Genomic DNA, 17,895 nt, shown 5'->3' with positions numbered 1-17,895 from the left:
GTATATTGCCGAGTGACGTAGTATATTGCCCAGCGACGTAGTATTCAGCACAGAGCCACATAGTATATTGCCCAGTCACATAGTATATTGCCGAGTGACGTAGTATATTGCCCAGCGACATAGTATTCAGCACAGAGTCACGTAGCATATTGCCCAGTCATGCACTAAATTGCCCAGCAACGTAGTATATTGCCCAGCGACGTAGTATATTGCCCAGTCACGTAGTATATTGGCCAGTCACGTAGTATATTGGCCAGTCACGTAGTATATTGCCCAGTCACGTAGTATATTGGCCAGTCATGTAGTATATTGCCCAGTCACGTAGTATATTGCCCAGTCACGTAATATATTGCCCAGTCACGTAGTACATTGCCCAGTCACGTAGTATATTGCCCAGTCACATAGTATATTGTCCAGCAGCGTAGTATATTGCCCAGCAACGTAGTATTCAGCACAGAGTCACGTAGCATATTGCCTAGTCACAAACTATATTGCCCAGCGACATACTATATTGCCCAGCGACGTAGTATATTGCCCAGCGACGTAGTATATTGCCCAGCGACGTAGTATATTGCCCAGTCACGTAGTATATTGCCCAGACGCGTAGGTATATAACACTGCCCACGCAGTACTTAGCAGTGTGTGTACCATATCCCTGTTAAAAACAAATAATTAAAATAAAAAATAGTTACATACTCACCCCTGGGATCCAGCGAAGCTGTGTGATGCGGCCGCCATCTTCCGTTCCCAGGATGCATTGCAAAATTACCCAGATGACTTAGCGGTCTCGCGAGACTGCTAAATCTTCTGGGTAAGTTCGCAATGCATCTCTGGGAACGGAAGATGGCGGCCGGCACGAGCGCATCGTCAGACGATGGAAGGTGAGAATAGCTGTTTTTTTGTTTTTTTTATTATTTTTAACATTAGATACTTTTACTATTGACGCTGCATAGGCAGCGTCAATAGTAAAAACTTGGTCACACAGGGTTAATAGCAGCGGTTACGGAGTGCGTTACCCCCGGCATAACGTGGTCCGTTACCGCTGGCATTAACCCTGTGTGAGCGGTGACCGGAGGGGAGTATGGAGCGGGCGTCGGGGTCACTGACTGCAGGGAGTATGGAGCGGGCGCCGGGGACACTGACTGCGGGGAGTATGGAGCGGGGAGTATGGAGCGGGCGCCGGGGACACTGACTGCGGGGAGTATGGAGCGGGCGCCGGGGACACTGACTGCAGGGAGTATGGAGCGGGCGCTGGTTACAATGACTACGGGGAGTATGGAGCGGGGAGTATGGAGCGGGCGCCGGGGACACTGACAAACATTTAGGTTACATTACATGAGCAGGATGCGGATACAGTTGGTGGAGGGGCCTGGAGCCAGTGCTCGCACTGTGGCCCCCATATTTAGGGGGCCTTATATCGGCCAACGGGTCTGCCACTATTAGCTGTACGCAGGGGCGTTGCTAGGGTCTGAAAAGATTGGGGGCCCAAGCTCTAAGGGTACCGTCACACAGTGGCACTTTTGTCGCTACGACGGTACGATTCGTGACGTTCCAGCGATATCCATACGATATCGCTGTGTCTGACACGCAGCAGCTATCAGGGATCCTGCTGAGAATCGTACGTCGTAGCAGATCGTTTGGAACATTCTTTCGTCGCTGGATCTCCCGCTGTCATCGCTGGATCGGTGTGTGTGACACCGATCTAGCGATGCGTTCGCTTGTAACCAGGGTAAACATCGGGTTACTAAGCGCAGGACCGCGCTTAGTAACCCGATGTTTACCCTGGTTACCAGCGTAAAAAAAAACAAACAGTACATACTTACATTCCGGTGTCCGTCAGGTCCCTTGCCGTCTGCTTCCCGCACTGACTGACTGCCGGCCGTAAAGTGAAAGCAGAGCACAGCGGTGACGTCACCGCTGTGCTGTGCTTTCACTTTACGGCCGGCAGTCAGTGAGTGCGGGAAGCAGACGGCAAGGGACAGACACCGGAATGTAAGTATGTACTGTTTTTTTTTTTTTACGCTGGTAACCAGGGTAAACATCGGGTTACTAAGCGCGGTCCTGCGCTTAGTAACCCGATGTTTACCCTGGTTACCCGGGGACCTCGGCATCGTTGGTCGCTGGAGAGCTGTCTGTGTGACAGCTCTCCAGCGACCACACTACGACTTACCAACGATCACGGCCAGGTCGTATCGCTGGTCGTGATCGTTGGTAAATCGTATAGTGTGACGGTACCCTTAGACAAAAAGTTGCCCCAACCCCGTCTTAATTTTTTGTTTTTAACACTGCAGATAACACAATGATAACTCTGAGTACAGATAATGTAGTGGATGTCACCTGCGGTCCTATGTTACATCAGAGATAGCAGTGATAACTCTCTGAGAGCAGATAATGTAGAAGATGTCACCTGCAGTCCTATGTAACACCACACATAGTCTTACTCTGAAACGCTATGGCTATGTTCACATGCAGCTTTTATTCTGTAGCCAAAACCTTTTCTTTTGGCAGTAAAAATGCTGCGTTCAAAACACCTGTTTTCAGTTTGTTTTGTGGTGTTCTTCACACTTTTTTTTTCAGCTTTTTTTTGGAGTGAGGATGTTTGCTTTGTCTACAGGGGTCTAAACCTTTGTCTAAACCAGGGATTCAAGCTTCAGGAGGCTAATTTGCATATTCCAGGTGCCTTCTGGGAGAAGCGAAGTCTCCCTAAGCTAGAAGATCGTTGGGTACAGCCGGGACCAGCTGCTTCGAAAGCATCACCAAACCAGGGATTCAAGCTTCAGGAGGCTAATTTGCATATTCCAGGTGCCTTCTGGGAGAAGCGAAGTCTCCCTAAGCTAGAAGATCGTTGGGTACAGCCGGGACCAGCTGCTTCGAAAGCATCACCAAACCAGGGATTCAAGCTTCAGGAGGCTAATTTGCATATTCCAGGTGCCTTCTGGGAGAAGCGAAGTCTCCCTAAGCTAGAAGATCGTTGGGTACAGGCGGGACCAGCTGCTTCGAAAGCATCACCAAACCAGGGATTCAAGCTTCAGGAGGCTAATTTGCATATTCCAGGTGCCTTCTGGGAGAAGCGAAGTCTCCCTAAGCTAGAAGATCGTTGGGTACAGCCGGGACCAGCTGCTTCGAAAGCATCACCAAACCAGGGATTCAAGCTTCAGGAGGCTAATTTGCATATTCCAGGTGCTTTCTGGGAGAAGCGAAGTCTCCCTAAGCTAGAAGATCGTTGGGTACAGCCGGGACCAGCTGCTTCGAAAGCATCACCAAACCAGGGATTCAAGCTTCAGGAGGCTAATTTGCATATTCCAGGTGCCTTCTGGGATTTTTGCCTGTAGGACATTATTGCAAGAGAGCTTGGCTGAGTAGATTACACAAGAAGGAAAACACACAGCAAGTCAGCAGGATCTAGGAGCAACATGGCAGATGTGACAACCTACATGGTGAGCTGCAGCATGTGCTACATGTTCACAGATCGACCAGAAGAAGAATCCAATTTCACCTGTCAGAAGTGTAGACTAGTGGCCCTTTTAGAAGAAAAGGTGCGGGGTCTGGAAGAAAGAATAGCAACTTTGAAACTCATCAAAGAGAATGAAGACTTTCTAGACAGAACAGAAGCATCTCTACTGGTCACAGAAGGTGAAAAAAGTGTCAGAGAACCTCCAAAAGCAGATGAGTGGAAGCATGTGACCAAAAGAAGCAAGAAGACCATGGAGAAATCACCAACCACACAACTGAAGAACCGATATCAAATCTTTGTAGAGGATGAAGATGGCACACCTAAGAATGAAGCAATACCAGCAAGCAAAAAAGAAAAGGGCACACAGCAACAAGTGACAGCAAAAAGTACAGCCAAGAAGCAACGAAGAGTGGTGGTGGTGGGAGACTCACTACTGAGAGGCACAGAAGCAGCCATCTGCAGACCGGACATAACTGCAAGAGAAGTATGCTGCCTTCCAGGTGCGATGATCAAGGATGTGACCGATAGGATACCAAAGCTCTTCAGCTCCAAGGACGTCCACCCATTTCTTCTGATACATGTTGGCACCAATGACACGGCAAGGAAGGACCTACCGACAATCTGCAAGGACTTTGAAGAGTTGGGGAAGAAAGTAAAGGAACTGGATGCACAGGTAGTTTTTTCTTCTATCCTTCCAGTAGATGGGCATGGCACCAGGAGATGGAACAGGATCCTTGATGCAAACAACTGGCTAAGACGATGGTGCAGACAACAAGGATTTGGATTCCTGGACCACGGTGTGAATTACTGGTATGATGGACTCCTCGCCAGAGACGGACTACACCTCAACAAACCTGGGAAACACACATTCGCCAGAAGACTCGCTACACTCATCAGGAGGGCGTTAAACTAGAAGAAGAGGGGACGGGAAGAAAAACATTAGACTCGAACAAAGACGACCCAGGAAAACATACTCAGAAGGGAGGTAAGAACATTTCTAAAACAATCCACAGTGAGGAGATTGGAACAAAACAAAATCCTCTAAACTGCATGCTCGCAAACGCCAGAAGCCTGACAAACAAGATGGAAGAACTAGAAGCAGAAATATCTACAGGTAACTTTGACATAGTGGGAATAACCGAGACATGGTTAGATGAAAGCTATGACTGGGCAGTTAACTTACAGGGTTACAGTCTGTTTAGAAAGGATCGTAAAAATCGGAGAGGAGGAGGGGTTTGTCTCTATGTAAAGTCTTGTCTAAAGTCCACTTTAAGGGAGGATATTAGCGAAGGGAATGAGGATGTCGAGTCCATATGGGTTGAAATTCATGGAGGGAAAAATGGTAACAAAATTCTCATTGGGGTCTGTTACAAACCCCCAAATATAACAGAAAGCATGGAAAGTCTACTTCTAAAGCAGATAGATGAAGCTGCAACCCATAATGAGGTCCTGGTTATGGGGGACTTTAACTACCCGGATATTAACTGGGAAACAGAAACCTGTGAAACCCATAAAGGCAACAGGTTTCTGCTAATAACCAAGAAAAATTATCTTTCACAATTGGTGCAGAATCCAACCAGAGGAGCAGCACTTTTAGACCTAATACTATCTAATAGACCTGACAGAATAACAAATCTGCAGGTGGTCGGGCATCTAGGAAATAGCGACCACAATATTGTACAGTTTCACCTGTCTTTCACTAGGGGGACTTGTCAGGGAGTCACAAAAACATTGAACTTTAGGAAGGCAAAGTTTGAACAGCTTAGAGATGCCCTTAATCTGGTAGACTGGGACAATATCCTCAGAAATGAGAATACAGATAATAAATGGGAAATGTTTAAGAACATCCTAAATAGGCACTGTAAGCGGTTTATACCTTGTGGGAATAAAAGGACTAGAAATAGGAAAAACCCAATGTGGCTAAACAAAGAAGTAAGACAGGCAATTAACAGTAAAAAGAAAGCATTTGCACTACTAAAGCAGGATGGCACCATTGAAGCTCTAAAAAACTATAGGGAGAAAAATACTTTATCTAAAAAACTAATTAAAGCTGCCAAAAAGGAAACAGAGAAGCACATTGCTAAGGAGAGTAAAACTAATCCCAAACTGTTCTTCAACTATATCAATAGTAAAAGAATAAAAACTGAAAATGTAGGCCCCTTAAAAAATAGTGAGGAAAGAATGGTTGTAGATGACGAGGAAAAAGCTAACATATTAAACACCTTCTTCTCCACGGTATTCACGGTGGAAAATGAAATGCTAGGTGAAATCCCAAGAAACAATGAAAACCCTATATTAAGAGTCACCTATCTAACCCAAGAAGAGGTGCGAAACCGGCTAAATAAGATTAAAATAGATAAATCTCCGGGTCCGGATGGCATACACCCACGAGTACTAAGAGAACTAAGTAATGTAATAGATAAACCATTATTTCTTATTTTTAGTGACTCTATAGCGACAGGGTCTGTTCCGCAGGACTGGCGCATAGCAAATGTGGTGCCAATATTCAAAAAGGGCTCTAAAAGTGAACCTGGAAATTATAGGCCAGTAAGTCTGACCTCTATTGTTGGTAAAATATTTGAAGGGTTTCTGAGGGATGTTATTCTGGATTATCTCAATGAGAATAACTGTTTAACTCCATATCAGCATGGGTTTATGAGAAATCGCTCCTGTCAAACCAATCTAATCAGTTTTTATGAAGAGGTAAGCTATAGACTGGACCACGGTGAGTCATTGGACGTGGTATATCTCGATTTTTCCAAAGCGTTTGATACTGTGCCGCACAAGAGGTTGGTACACAAAATGAGAATGCTTGGTCTGGGGGAAAATGTGTGTAAATGGGTTAGTAACTGGCTTAGTGATAGAAAGCAGAGGGTGGTTATAAATGGTATAGTCTCTAACTGGGTCGCTGTGACCAGTGGGGTACCGCAGGGATCAGTATTGGGACCTGTTCTCTTCAACATATTCATTAATGATCTGGTAGAAGGTTTACACAGTAAAATATCGATATTTGCAGATGATACAAAACTATGTAAAGCAGTTAATACAAGAGAAGATAGTATTCTGCTACAGATGGATCTGGATAAGTTGGAAACTTGGGCTGAAAGGTGGCAGATGAGGTTTAAAAATGATAAATGTAAGGTTATACACATGGGAAGAGGGAATCAATATCACCATTACACACTGAACGGGAAACCACTGGGTAAATCTGACAGGGAGAAGGACTTGGGGATCCTAGTTAATGATAAACTTACCTGGAGCAGCCAGTGCCAGGCAGCAGCTGCCAAGGCAAACAGGATCATGGGGTGCATTAAAAGAGGTCTGGATACACATGATGAGAGCATTATACTGCCTCTGTACAAATCCCTAGTTAGACCGCACATGGAGTACTGTGTCCAGTTTTGGGCACCGGTGCTCAGGAAGGATATAATGGAACTAGAGAGAGTACAAAGGAGGGCAACAAAATTAATAAAGGGGATGGGAGAACTACAATACCCAGATAGATTAGCGAAATTAGGATTATTTAGTCTAGAAAAAAGACGACTGAGGGGCGATCTAATAACCATGTATAAGTATATAAGGGGACAATACAAATATCTCGCTGAGGATCTGTTTATACCAAGGAAGGTGACGGGCACAAGGGGGCATTCTTTGCGTCTGGAGGAGAGAAGGTTTTTCCACCAACATAGAAGAGGATTCTTTACTGTTAGGGCAGTGAGAATCTGGAATTGCTTGCCTGAGGAGGTGGTGATGGCGAACTCAGTCGAGGGGTTCAAGAGAGGCCTGGATGTCTTCCTGGAGCAGAACAATATTGTATCATACAATTATTAGGTTCTGTAGAAGGACGTAGATCTGGGGATTTATTATGATGGAATATAGGCTGAACTGGATGGACAAATGTCTTTTTTCGGCCTTACTAACTATGTTACTATGTTACTATGTTACAGTATTTAAGACCACGTTCACACGTTGAGTATTTTTTCAGTATTTCACATCAGTATGTGTAAACCAGAACCAGGAGGGTGAGAAATACAGAAGTGGTGACGTGTTTCTCATTGTTCCACTGCTGTTTCTGCATTACAAATACTGAACATGTGAACGATACCTAATAGTTTAATTCACCAAAACCACTTTTGCTGTGGCAATATCTGCAGCTTTTTTATTCTTTCATTGCTTTCTACGGGTGAAAACACACTGAAAGAAGTGACCCGCTACAGATTTAAAAAGAGCTACAGTTCTGAAATTCAGTCAGAAAAAAAACAAGTGCATGCCTATGTTTTGCTGGCACTTTAAAAAGCAGCTTTTCGCCATGTTCATATGCAGAATTTTTACAGCTTTTTCTTCTGCAAATAAGAAGTTTACAGCATTTTACAGCACAAACAAAAACTGAGATTTTCAGACATCTCCTGCACACCCTTTTATATTCTCCTGACTGAATTTCAAAACTGCAGCGTTTTTTAAAGCTGCAGCATATCACTTCTTTCAGAAATTTTTTTCACCCGTAGAAAGCAATGAAAAAGTTAAAAAAAATGCTGCAAATGTCTCAACGTTGTTTTTCGCTGCTGCGTTTTTGGTGAGTAAAACTAACTTTATTAAGCAAGTACTGTAGAGAAAATGCATACTGTAAAAAAAACAAACAGCAAAAGCTCTAATAGTATGTGTCCACAATCAGTAAATGCTGTGGGTCGGCTGCTGTGTACTTGTACAGTGTCCAACCCACAGCGGCCAGATGTTACAGTATAGTGGATGGGATATCATGAAATTCCATCTCTACTATGTGTGCACTGACACTCGCACCTAACCCGCAGAGACGGACATGCGGCGCACCTCTCCAGACAGCAGCATGTCAATTTATCTAGCGTAGATGCGAGTCTACACAAGAGAAATCTCACCCGTGCAATGTATAGGACGCGGTGATTCCGCACGGTTCAATGAACACATGCGGAATCACCTGTGGTCAATACATGGCAGCACTTTGGACGCAGCACATGTCCGCTGCATCCAAAGGGCTGCCATTTCCAGATCGTCTGCACATATCCTTAGAAATGGGTGTTGTGAAAACAGTGTTTTTACTGCCAAGAGAGCAGGCTTTGGCTGCAAAACAAAAGTGCACCAAAAATGCTGATTCATATGCACACCTGTACTATATATGTATATGGTTTACCCATATTATTTCATGTGGGAATTCAATTATTTCTGTATAACAAATACCCTGATTTAGCAGACAATATTCCTGTCTGGTGTCATCCAGACAGTAGTGACAGGAGGTCGCCCTGTCAGATTAAAAGCAGTGATTTAGTGACTGTAGTCAGAGCCTATACCGATCCCTGCTGTATGTGACTGTGAAACCTGATCCTACAGCAATCAGCACAGAGCTCCAGGGCCACAGTCAAGGGGGGTTTGAGAGAGATGCTTTAGGACTGCAGAGCAATACACAGCATTATTCACTGCTGTACACCCTTTGGGCACTTCATAAAGGGGCTGCAGACGCAGGGGGTCTCCTTTGTAGGTGGGGGCCCCAGGTGTCTGCCTGCCCCAAATGCTGGCCCTGAATGTACCATGTGATGTGCAGAAGTTACAACTCCACCATGGAAGTGACAGAAAATAAAAGTAAGTTTGTGATGCCAACATGCACTTAATTAACCTCTGCGTCCTGATAGTGTGGTGTGATGTGGTGATCTCCAAATAGTCCAGAAAATAGAGAGGCCACAGTGGTTATTGAAAACATTTACTTGATGTAAGAATATACAGGCATATACAGATTAATGATGCTTAAACAAAAACTCAATTCCTATGCAGTAATCGCAACTACTATCCAGTGTAGTAATGCAGACATATACATACATATATGAATATGTTAGGTGCAGTGATCCCTGAGCTTCACTTTCTGCTCGTATGCACAATCCTATTGTACAATCCTTATCACATAATTATCTGCAGCTGAGGCTTTGGTTCCTCATATATGGCTGCTCTCCGACCTACTCCCTCAACTTCTCCAGGACAACTCGCTCCAACAAAATGTCTCCTTCCCTTCTCTGTTAGGCCCAGAACCAAGTCATGTGGTCTAACCATGTGATATTATAACCATATATTGAAAACCACTAGCAACCAATTGGAAAAAATAAAGTTGGATCCAAAATGGCCAACTTCAAAATGGCGGCCATGATCACCACCCATCTTGAAAAGTTTCCCCCTCCCATATACTAATGTGCCACAAACAGGAAGTTGATATCACCAACCATTCCCATTTTATTTAGGTTTATCCATATAAATGGCCCACCTTGTACATTTCTAATTGGAGAATTTTGTTAATATTATTATTATTATTACTACAGCTATTACATACTAGGATCGGATCTTGGAGATAGGAATACCCCTTTAAATCTACAAGAGCTACAGAGATTTCTGGTATAAGAGAAAAAACTGGCAATGCCACTATGCTCTTTTATCAGTTAAGGAATATTTAAGGCAGATCGGTCAGCAGATTTCTCAATACGAACTGCTTTCTTGACCTGATAAGGCTGATGCATTCATTTACTTTGATAAAACTATTTCAGAATGGCTATATAATCCTGATATTCAAATTTACATTTTATGAGTTCAACAGAAAACTAAAAGAGCTCAAGAGCCCAAGTGTATTGAGTCTCTGCCCACCCAATCGGGCCGACAGTGACAGCTTGTATGCAATTTCTGCAGCACCAAGGCTGAAGGACACGGAGTCAATCCGGCTAAGTGGGCAGAGATTGAAATAACATTTTCAAAAATGATTACCATATACATTAATTCTGACATAGTTTTTCACAGCAAGTACACCAGCCTCATTTGCTTAACAATGTACTGTATGGCATCTGTATTGTCAAATCTGTTTCACAAAAAAGAAAAAAATTAATACATAGGTGCACAAATACGCTATGCAGCCAGTATACTAATCTATATTGTGTACACAAAGATCCACATTAACGTCAAACAGGAGAGTTCAGAACTACCAGATAACATAGAGGGTTATAGTCTCATTCAAAATAGAAGATTTGCTCCAGGATAATATTAAACAGATATCCAGTCTTGATGGAGCTAGTGAACTTATTTTGAAAATCTACATCACAATGGCTATATGATCCTTTTGCAAAGTTTCCCCATCTAATATTAGAATGAACAATCCATAACATTTTTCATAAAGATTATATAGCTATTCAAACATGGTTTTAGACAAGTCATTACACCAACCTCATCAAGTCTGAGATATTTATTTCAAAATGTCTGCAGGTTATATTCTGAAACCTGGTGACAGATCCACTTTGATGCATCGTCCTTTATGTCATACACGAGCTTTTCTTACTTCCTTACTGCAGAACAGTCTATTCTAACACATTTTGGTTTCATGGGATTTTTAAAGGCTTTGTTAGTGCATTCTGTTCAGTACTGGAGCTGTAGCGGTATGTTGACGAATATACCTTGTCGGCTCGAATAACTCATTTGGTGATTTTAAGGGAATGTGATAAGGATAGAAATTGCTGCGACGCAGGGACCGCGTACCCCTTCAGGAATATAGTACAAAGCTGACTTTCTCTCCATTCTTCAGAGAAGAAAGGACTTAACCTGCTTAGGCAGTCAATGGGGAAGAGGGAATATAAAGTACGACTGTGCGATGTTATTATCCCTGTGCTAGCTCTCCCATCCTTCATGGCAATAAGGCTCATATTGTTCTGTAATCCAGGCTGCCAGAAGACATAGCTTTCATAAGCAATAAAAAAAGAGCAGCACAGACTATCTAGGCCCTGTGTATTTGTCACTGGGTCGGCTAAGACAAAATATGACATATTCTCCGAGATTAAACTTCCTTGGAGAATTATGGCCTTTTGCTTGTATTAGCTCAGCCAACAAAAGACTCGGAAAAAAAACAGCTAAATAATACAAAACCTTCCTCAAAGCAGATGGGTTACATATAAAAATATCATTCCTCAAGATGAGCTAATGAAAAACATGAAAAATAGTTTTGCTGTTTTCTAGCGCAGGATGTAATGGATCTCGCTTTTTCAGGGTTGTCAGAACAGCTGAGTTCTTTTACCAAATCTCAATTCAGAAAGCATCCCAGTGCTACGCCTTGTTTAGTCATCTTGTCTGCCTTATGTGCCCCATGTGAACGTACCCTAGATGTCTCCTGAAATTTACCTGATATGCATATTTGTTCCATGGGCTAAGATCTTGGAGACTGCTCCTATATGGATGTGACATCGGGATGACAGAATAGCAGCTCCAGTTCTAAGAGATGAGGGATTTACATTCTAATAAATTTAGCTGTCAATCCGGACAAAGCCCCAGATTCTGTTAGATTCCATGTTGGAGATTAGCATAGAAATGTCACCCAGCTACTGATGGCTTTAGTCAATCAAAGCACAGTAAAGTTTAGTTTGCTGACTTTGGGTCAAGTCATATTCTCAATATAGAAAGATCATGACTTAACTTTAAACTCCAAGTGTTCTGGCATGGAAGTCATTAAGGGTCACTTTAAACATGAGGGCCTAGGGACACAAATCAAATACAGAAGCTTCTCTAGACTTTATGTCCTGGGTGCCGTGTCCTTACTATATGGTGCCCCTCCACCAGTCTGCACAGGCGGCTTCCTACTGTCTATTTAGTCATGCCCATTATCGTCTATATCACTTGTAGGAAGTGGTCCTCTTGTGTGAGACAGTGGACTAGCTGGTGAGCGGTTTTCAACTGAGTACTATGTTTGGGCTTGTATGGCAGTTTTAATTTTGGCAATATATGGCCCTATCTGTGTGCACATTTTATCTACGCTCCAGGGCATAACAATCGGAGTCACAGAGAGTGCGACCATGATCGGGCACGAGGACATTCAGCTGAAATGCAAATTTATCAGGATGAGCCCAAGATGGGGGGCATATATACCAAGATAAGCTCAAGATGGTGGACACATAAACCAGGATATGGGATATACAGTATATACAAGAAAAGGGCCCAGAATGGGGCACACACATACCTGGAAGGGGTCCAGAATAGGTGACATTAGTACAGGATGGGGACATTAGTACATAATTGGGGAGGTGGGGCAACACGTATGACCTTATAGGATTTTGAATGATACAATGGCCTATACATCTGACTAACATGCAGGGGGGTCAAATCCAAATTTTTCATCGGGGCCCATCGGACTCTATTTACGCCACTGCTAAGTCCCATATAGTATTATCCAGGAGATGCATAGTATGTATTTTGCCACTGAATGACACAATATGTATGGTCTATGGAATTATTTAAGAAATGTATACACTTATCAGGGTGCTCTATAACATATTATATGTTAGAACTTATAAATGAATGCAATACAGTTTATCTGGGCACTATGTGGCACTTTCCAGACATACAAAGCCTAAAGCTGGATCTTTATGGGCATTGTATCCATATTTATCTATGCAACATATTATAGCATTTTCAGACACTGAATGCAATAATAATATTGGAAGTATTGGCATTATTTTATGTGGGTACCATTGTTATATTTATTAAGCATATGTATTAGGTAAATCTACCACCTAAGGGCATTTGTGCCTTCTGGGTGCTGGTTATCATAGCTTTCTACATGTACCCATGTGGTTAACACCTTATAAAGTCTAACAAAAAATATCTGGGACTGTTGTGTCTTTCTATGTGTCTATGAATCCCACCATCACAAAATCCTGCATACAACACTGGCAATTAAAACATTTTTTACAGTTGAATTTCCCTGAAAGAAAATTACGGGAATATATTCAGCATATGACTTGATGTAAAATATTTTATGCAATCAAAGTTACACTGGAAGAAGTCAAAATTTTCTATTAATTAAGTTGCAAGATCTCTCTTTTTCCAAGTATTGCTTCCTGGTCTTATGCCTTATTCCATGCCTCTCGTGTGGAACTTGGTATTATCTGCTCTCTGTTTTTTCCTTAAAAAATACTAATATTAGGAAAATTGAAAATCTATGCTTTGTAGAAGTCCGTACCTGTTTAAGCTCCCATTCATGATGATCACCACTTCCATCATGTCCTATCCTGATCTTGTAAAGTTTCCCAATACTTGGTATTTGCACCTGAAAACATATAACAAGTATATAATATGGTTTACTTATCACTGAAACTTGCTTTCTAGTAATTTATTGTCTATTTGGTAACATCTATTCTAGTACTTTAACCAAGAGCAAATGTGTGACTGTGATTTTCAAAATAAATTGTAGAGTATTAGTTTGGCTGAATAATCACTGGAAATCATGTAGAGTAAGGTATAGTGGCATGTAAATGTTTGGGCACCTCTGGTCAAAATTACAACTATTGTGAACAGTTAAGCAAATTGAAGATGAAATGATCTCTTAAAGGTCTAAAGGTCTAAAGTCTAAAGATGACCCATTTACTTGGTATTTTAGGCAAAAATATATTTTATTGTCATTTTTTACATTTTAAAAATTACAAAAACTAAAATGTTCTCAGATAAGTTTAAACAAGATTTCAGACGTTAATTAGCCTGTTAGGGTTATGGCTTGTTCACTATCATCGTTAGGAAAGGCCAGGTGATGCAAATTTCCCAGTTTTATAAAAACCCAGCCTCCTCTAACCTTGTGCTAAAAAACAGCAGCCATGGATTCTTCTAAGCAGCTGCCTAGCACTCTGAAAATGAAAATGGTGGGAGCCCACAAACCAGGAGAAGGCTATACGAAGATAGTAAAGCGTTTTTAAGTTGCCCTTTCCTCAGTTCGAAATCTAACTAAGAAATGTCAGTTAAAGCTACTTTCACATCTCCGTCGGTATGGGCCCGTCGCAATGCCTCGCAATGCGTCGGGCCGATGTACCGATGGACGTTGCAAAATTACTTCATGACGTGGGCAGCGGATACAGTTTTTCAACGCATCCGCTGCCCATTCTGCAGTCTGGGGAGGAGGGGGTGGAGATTCAGCCGCGCATGTGCGTTTGAAAATGGCGGACGCACAAAAAACGATTTTGTCGCTAATACAAGTCTATGGCCAAAAAACGCATCCTGCAAGCACATTTGCAGGATCCGTTTTTTGCCCAAACCGATGGATTGCGATGGAGGACAAAAGACGGAAGTGTGAAAGTAGCCAAACAGGAACAGTGGAGGTCAAGGTAAGGTCTTGATGGTCATCTAAAACTTCAGTAAGAGCTGCTCATAGGATTGCTAGAGAGGCAAATCAGAACTCCCACTTCACTGCAAAAGAACTTCGGAGAGATTAAGCTGATCTGGAGTTGTGGTACATTGTTCTATCATTCAGAAACACCTGTACAAATACGGCCTTGAAGGAAGAATTAGAGGAAAACCTCTCTTGCATCCTCACCATAAAATTCAACATCAGAAGCATGCAAAAGAACATCTAAACAAGCCTTATTCATTTTGGAAACAAGTCCTCTGGACCGATGAGGTTAAAATAGAATTCAATGGCCATAATGATCAAATGTATGGGTGGAGAAAAAAGGCACAGAATTTTAAGAAAAGAATATCTCCCCAACCATTAAGCATGGGGGTGGATCAAACATGCTTTGGAGTTGTGATGTAGCCAATGGCTTCTACAAATGGAAAATGATCCTATCACGTCAAAATCCACAATAGACGACCTCAAGAGACACAAGCTGAAGGTTTTACAATGGCCCTCACAGTCCCCTGATCTGAATATCATTGAAAATCTGTGGCTAGACCTCAAAATAGCAGTGCATGCAAGACAACCTAGGAATCTCACAGAAGTGTAAGAATTTTTCAAGGAAGAATAGATGAAAATCCCTCAAATAAGAATTGAAAGACTCTTGGCTGGCTACAAAAAGCATTTACAAACATTTACAAGAGGGTGCTATTAGGTCCTAACCATACAGGGTGCTCAAAACTTTTGCATATGCCCATTTTCTTTTTTGTAGTCATTAAAATGTAAAAATGACAATATATATTATTATTTTTGCCTAAAATACAAAGGAATTGTGTCATCTGTAACTATAGGCCTTTTAGAGATAATTTCATCTTGAACTTGCTCAACTGTTCACAAACAGTAATCTTGACTAGGGGTGCTCAAACTTTTACATGCCACTGTAAGTGTTTTACATGGCTGACGAGTAGATTTCCCACTACACATTTGTCTCTGTGTTTTTTTTTTGTGGACACACGGTACGAAAAAAAAAACTTGGACATGTGAACAGCCCCATAGACTGTAATGCTGTGTGCCCACAATGAGTTTTTGATGAGGCATAATTTCACTGAGTGAAAAACACAGCGTCTTACAGTTCCAGCAGAGTGGATGGGATGTATAGAAATCTCCTGACTAGGGTTGAGCGAAACGGATCGTTCATTTTCAAAAGTCGCCGACTTTTGGCAAAGTCGGGTTTCATGAAACCCGACCCGATCCCTGTGTGGGGTCGGCCATGCGGTACGCGACTTTCGCGCCAAAGTCGCGTTTCGTATGACGCGCTTGGCGCCATTTTCAGCCAATGAAGGGGCGTGGGCAGAGTGATGACATAGGTCTTAGGGGCGTGGACGCCTATCGCCATGTTGTCGCTTGTGCGCTGTAGCGATTTGCACTATGTAACACCAGCTTTTCAGTTCAGGGACGGAGGAGAGAGAGAGAGAGAGAGAGAGAGAGAGAAAAAAAAAAATATATATATATATATATTCCCATTGGCTTTGCATTGGGTTTCGTGTTTCGGTCGATCCTCGACTTTTCGCCATAATCGGCCGATTTCACTCGACTCGACTTTTGAGATAGTCGGGTTTCGCGAAACCCGACTCGACCCTAAAAAAGTCAAGGTCGCTCAACCCTACTCCTGACCACTGTGTTTCTTTATTACTCAGCGTAAACTGACCTGTGCCTGATCATAGATCTTCATGGATAATGTCCTGCAATGCATCACAAAGTGCATACCTCTCCTTTTACATTTTATCAGATGATTTTTCTCCCGCAGCTGTAGGCAGGCTAGTCTAGTCTAGTCTATAATATTTCTTTTACCACCTTATTACAATACTTTGCAAAGCAGTTATAAAGAGAAAGAAAAAATGTGGGTGAAGGTCTTTTCTATTTGTTGACTGTAATTACCTTAAATTCGTCTTCTTGTCTAGGTTGAAAGAGATGATCTTTGCTGCCTTTCCCAAGAGTGATAGGACCTGTGGACCCTTTGCTTCCATACACCCACAGGGTTACATTGGCTGACGTTCCAGCACTTCCAGTCAATACAGATACTTTCCATTCATTTGATGAATAAGGAGGGATCTCATTGCTACTCTGTCTTCTAGCACCTAGTACTATATTAAAAAAGATATTATGAAATATTCAGTATAATGTAGATAGAAACTGCTACTAATACAAGAAGCTTAAGTAGAATGCACTGATGAATATCAGTAGAGATTTCATTCTATAACAGGTATATTCTTAGCAGGTACTGATTCAAAGGTAACTCAGATGTAACCCAGCAATACCTTAAATTTAGTGCAGTGATTTCCAGAATCAGAATGAAGGATGTAGTGAAACTTATGTACCAGTATGTATGCAACAGAAAAATATCACAGTAGCAAATATAACGTATGAAATCTGTACAGTCTCTATTAAACCCTTACCGACATCTGCCGTACATGTACGACGCATGTTGGGAGCAGTTGTATGGAGCACACCGGGAGACCACCCTATACCCTGCAGATAACAGCTGTGACACACAGTCAGGAACTGTGTCTAAGGGTATGTGCACACGTCAGGATTTCTTGCAGAAATTTCTTGAAGAAAACCGGAAATTTTCTGCAAGAAATCCGCATTTTTTTTAACGTTTTTTTCCCGTTTTTTTTTTCGCGTTTTTTTTAGCATTTTGCAAGCGAAATTAGCTTGCAGAATGCTAAAGTTTTCCAAGCGATCTGTAGCATCGCTTGGAACACTGACTGACGGGTTGGTCACACTTGTCAAACATAGTGTTTGACAAGTGTGACCAACTTTTTACTATAGATAGAATGTTTAAAAATAATAAAAAAATAAAAAAAATGGTTATACTTATGGAGTCAAAGTCCATCAATATAAATAAATTTCACAATAAATGTATTAAGAAATACATAAAGAAAACAATACACAAACAAAAATCGAATAACATGATTAAAAAAGTCAATAGAAAAGACACAGGTGATAGTAGTAGCTGATCCACAGTTATGTGGCGGGTAACAGTAATGCAGGTCAGCTATACATAAACACCATAAATACACTTTGTCCACTAATGGCACATCTGAAAAAGAGACAACACGATAGATCTCTCATTGTTATGTTAGTGTAACACAGGTAATTGGATGCAGTGACACAGAGGCACAGAGCAAGGGTTAACAGGGGTAAACAATTAGGCCCCTTTCAAACATAATTTTTTTGCCGTCAGTCACAATCCATTGGATCGACGGATCCGCCGCAGATTGTGAAAAATTGATGC

The 17,895-nt window shown here is 42.0% G+C and overlaps 1 protein-coding gene across 1 annotated transcript in view; it reads right to left on the bottom strand.

Annotated features, from left to right (window-relative positions):
- RP1 (RP1 axonemal microtubule associated) overlaps positions 1 to 17,895 on the bottom strand; it is a 367,563-nt gene that overhangs the window by 120,324 nt on the left and 229,344 nt on the right. Inside the window, exons 18-19 of the mRNA XM_069732327.1 lie at positions 16,536 to 16,741; positions 13,458 to 13,544 (exon numbers count right to left, since the gene is read on the bottom strand). Of these exons, the coding sequence (XP_069588428.1) occupies positions 13,458 to 13,544; positions 16,536 to 16,741 (293 nt within the window). The remainder of the gene's footprint in view (positions 1 to 13,457; positions 13,545 to 16,535; positions 16,742 to 17,895) is intronic.

Source organism: Ranitomeya imitator, chromosome 6 (assembly GCF_032444005.1).
Source record: "Ranitomeya imitator isolate aRanImi1 chromosome 6, aRanImi1.pri, whole genome shotgun sequence".
NCBI classification, from domain to species: Eukaryota; Metazoa; Chordata; class Amphibia; order Anura; family Dendrobatidae; genus Ranitomeya; species Ranitomeya imitator.
Note: the sequence above shows the minus strand (reverse complement) of the source record. Positions and strands in the feature narration are given on the sequence as shown.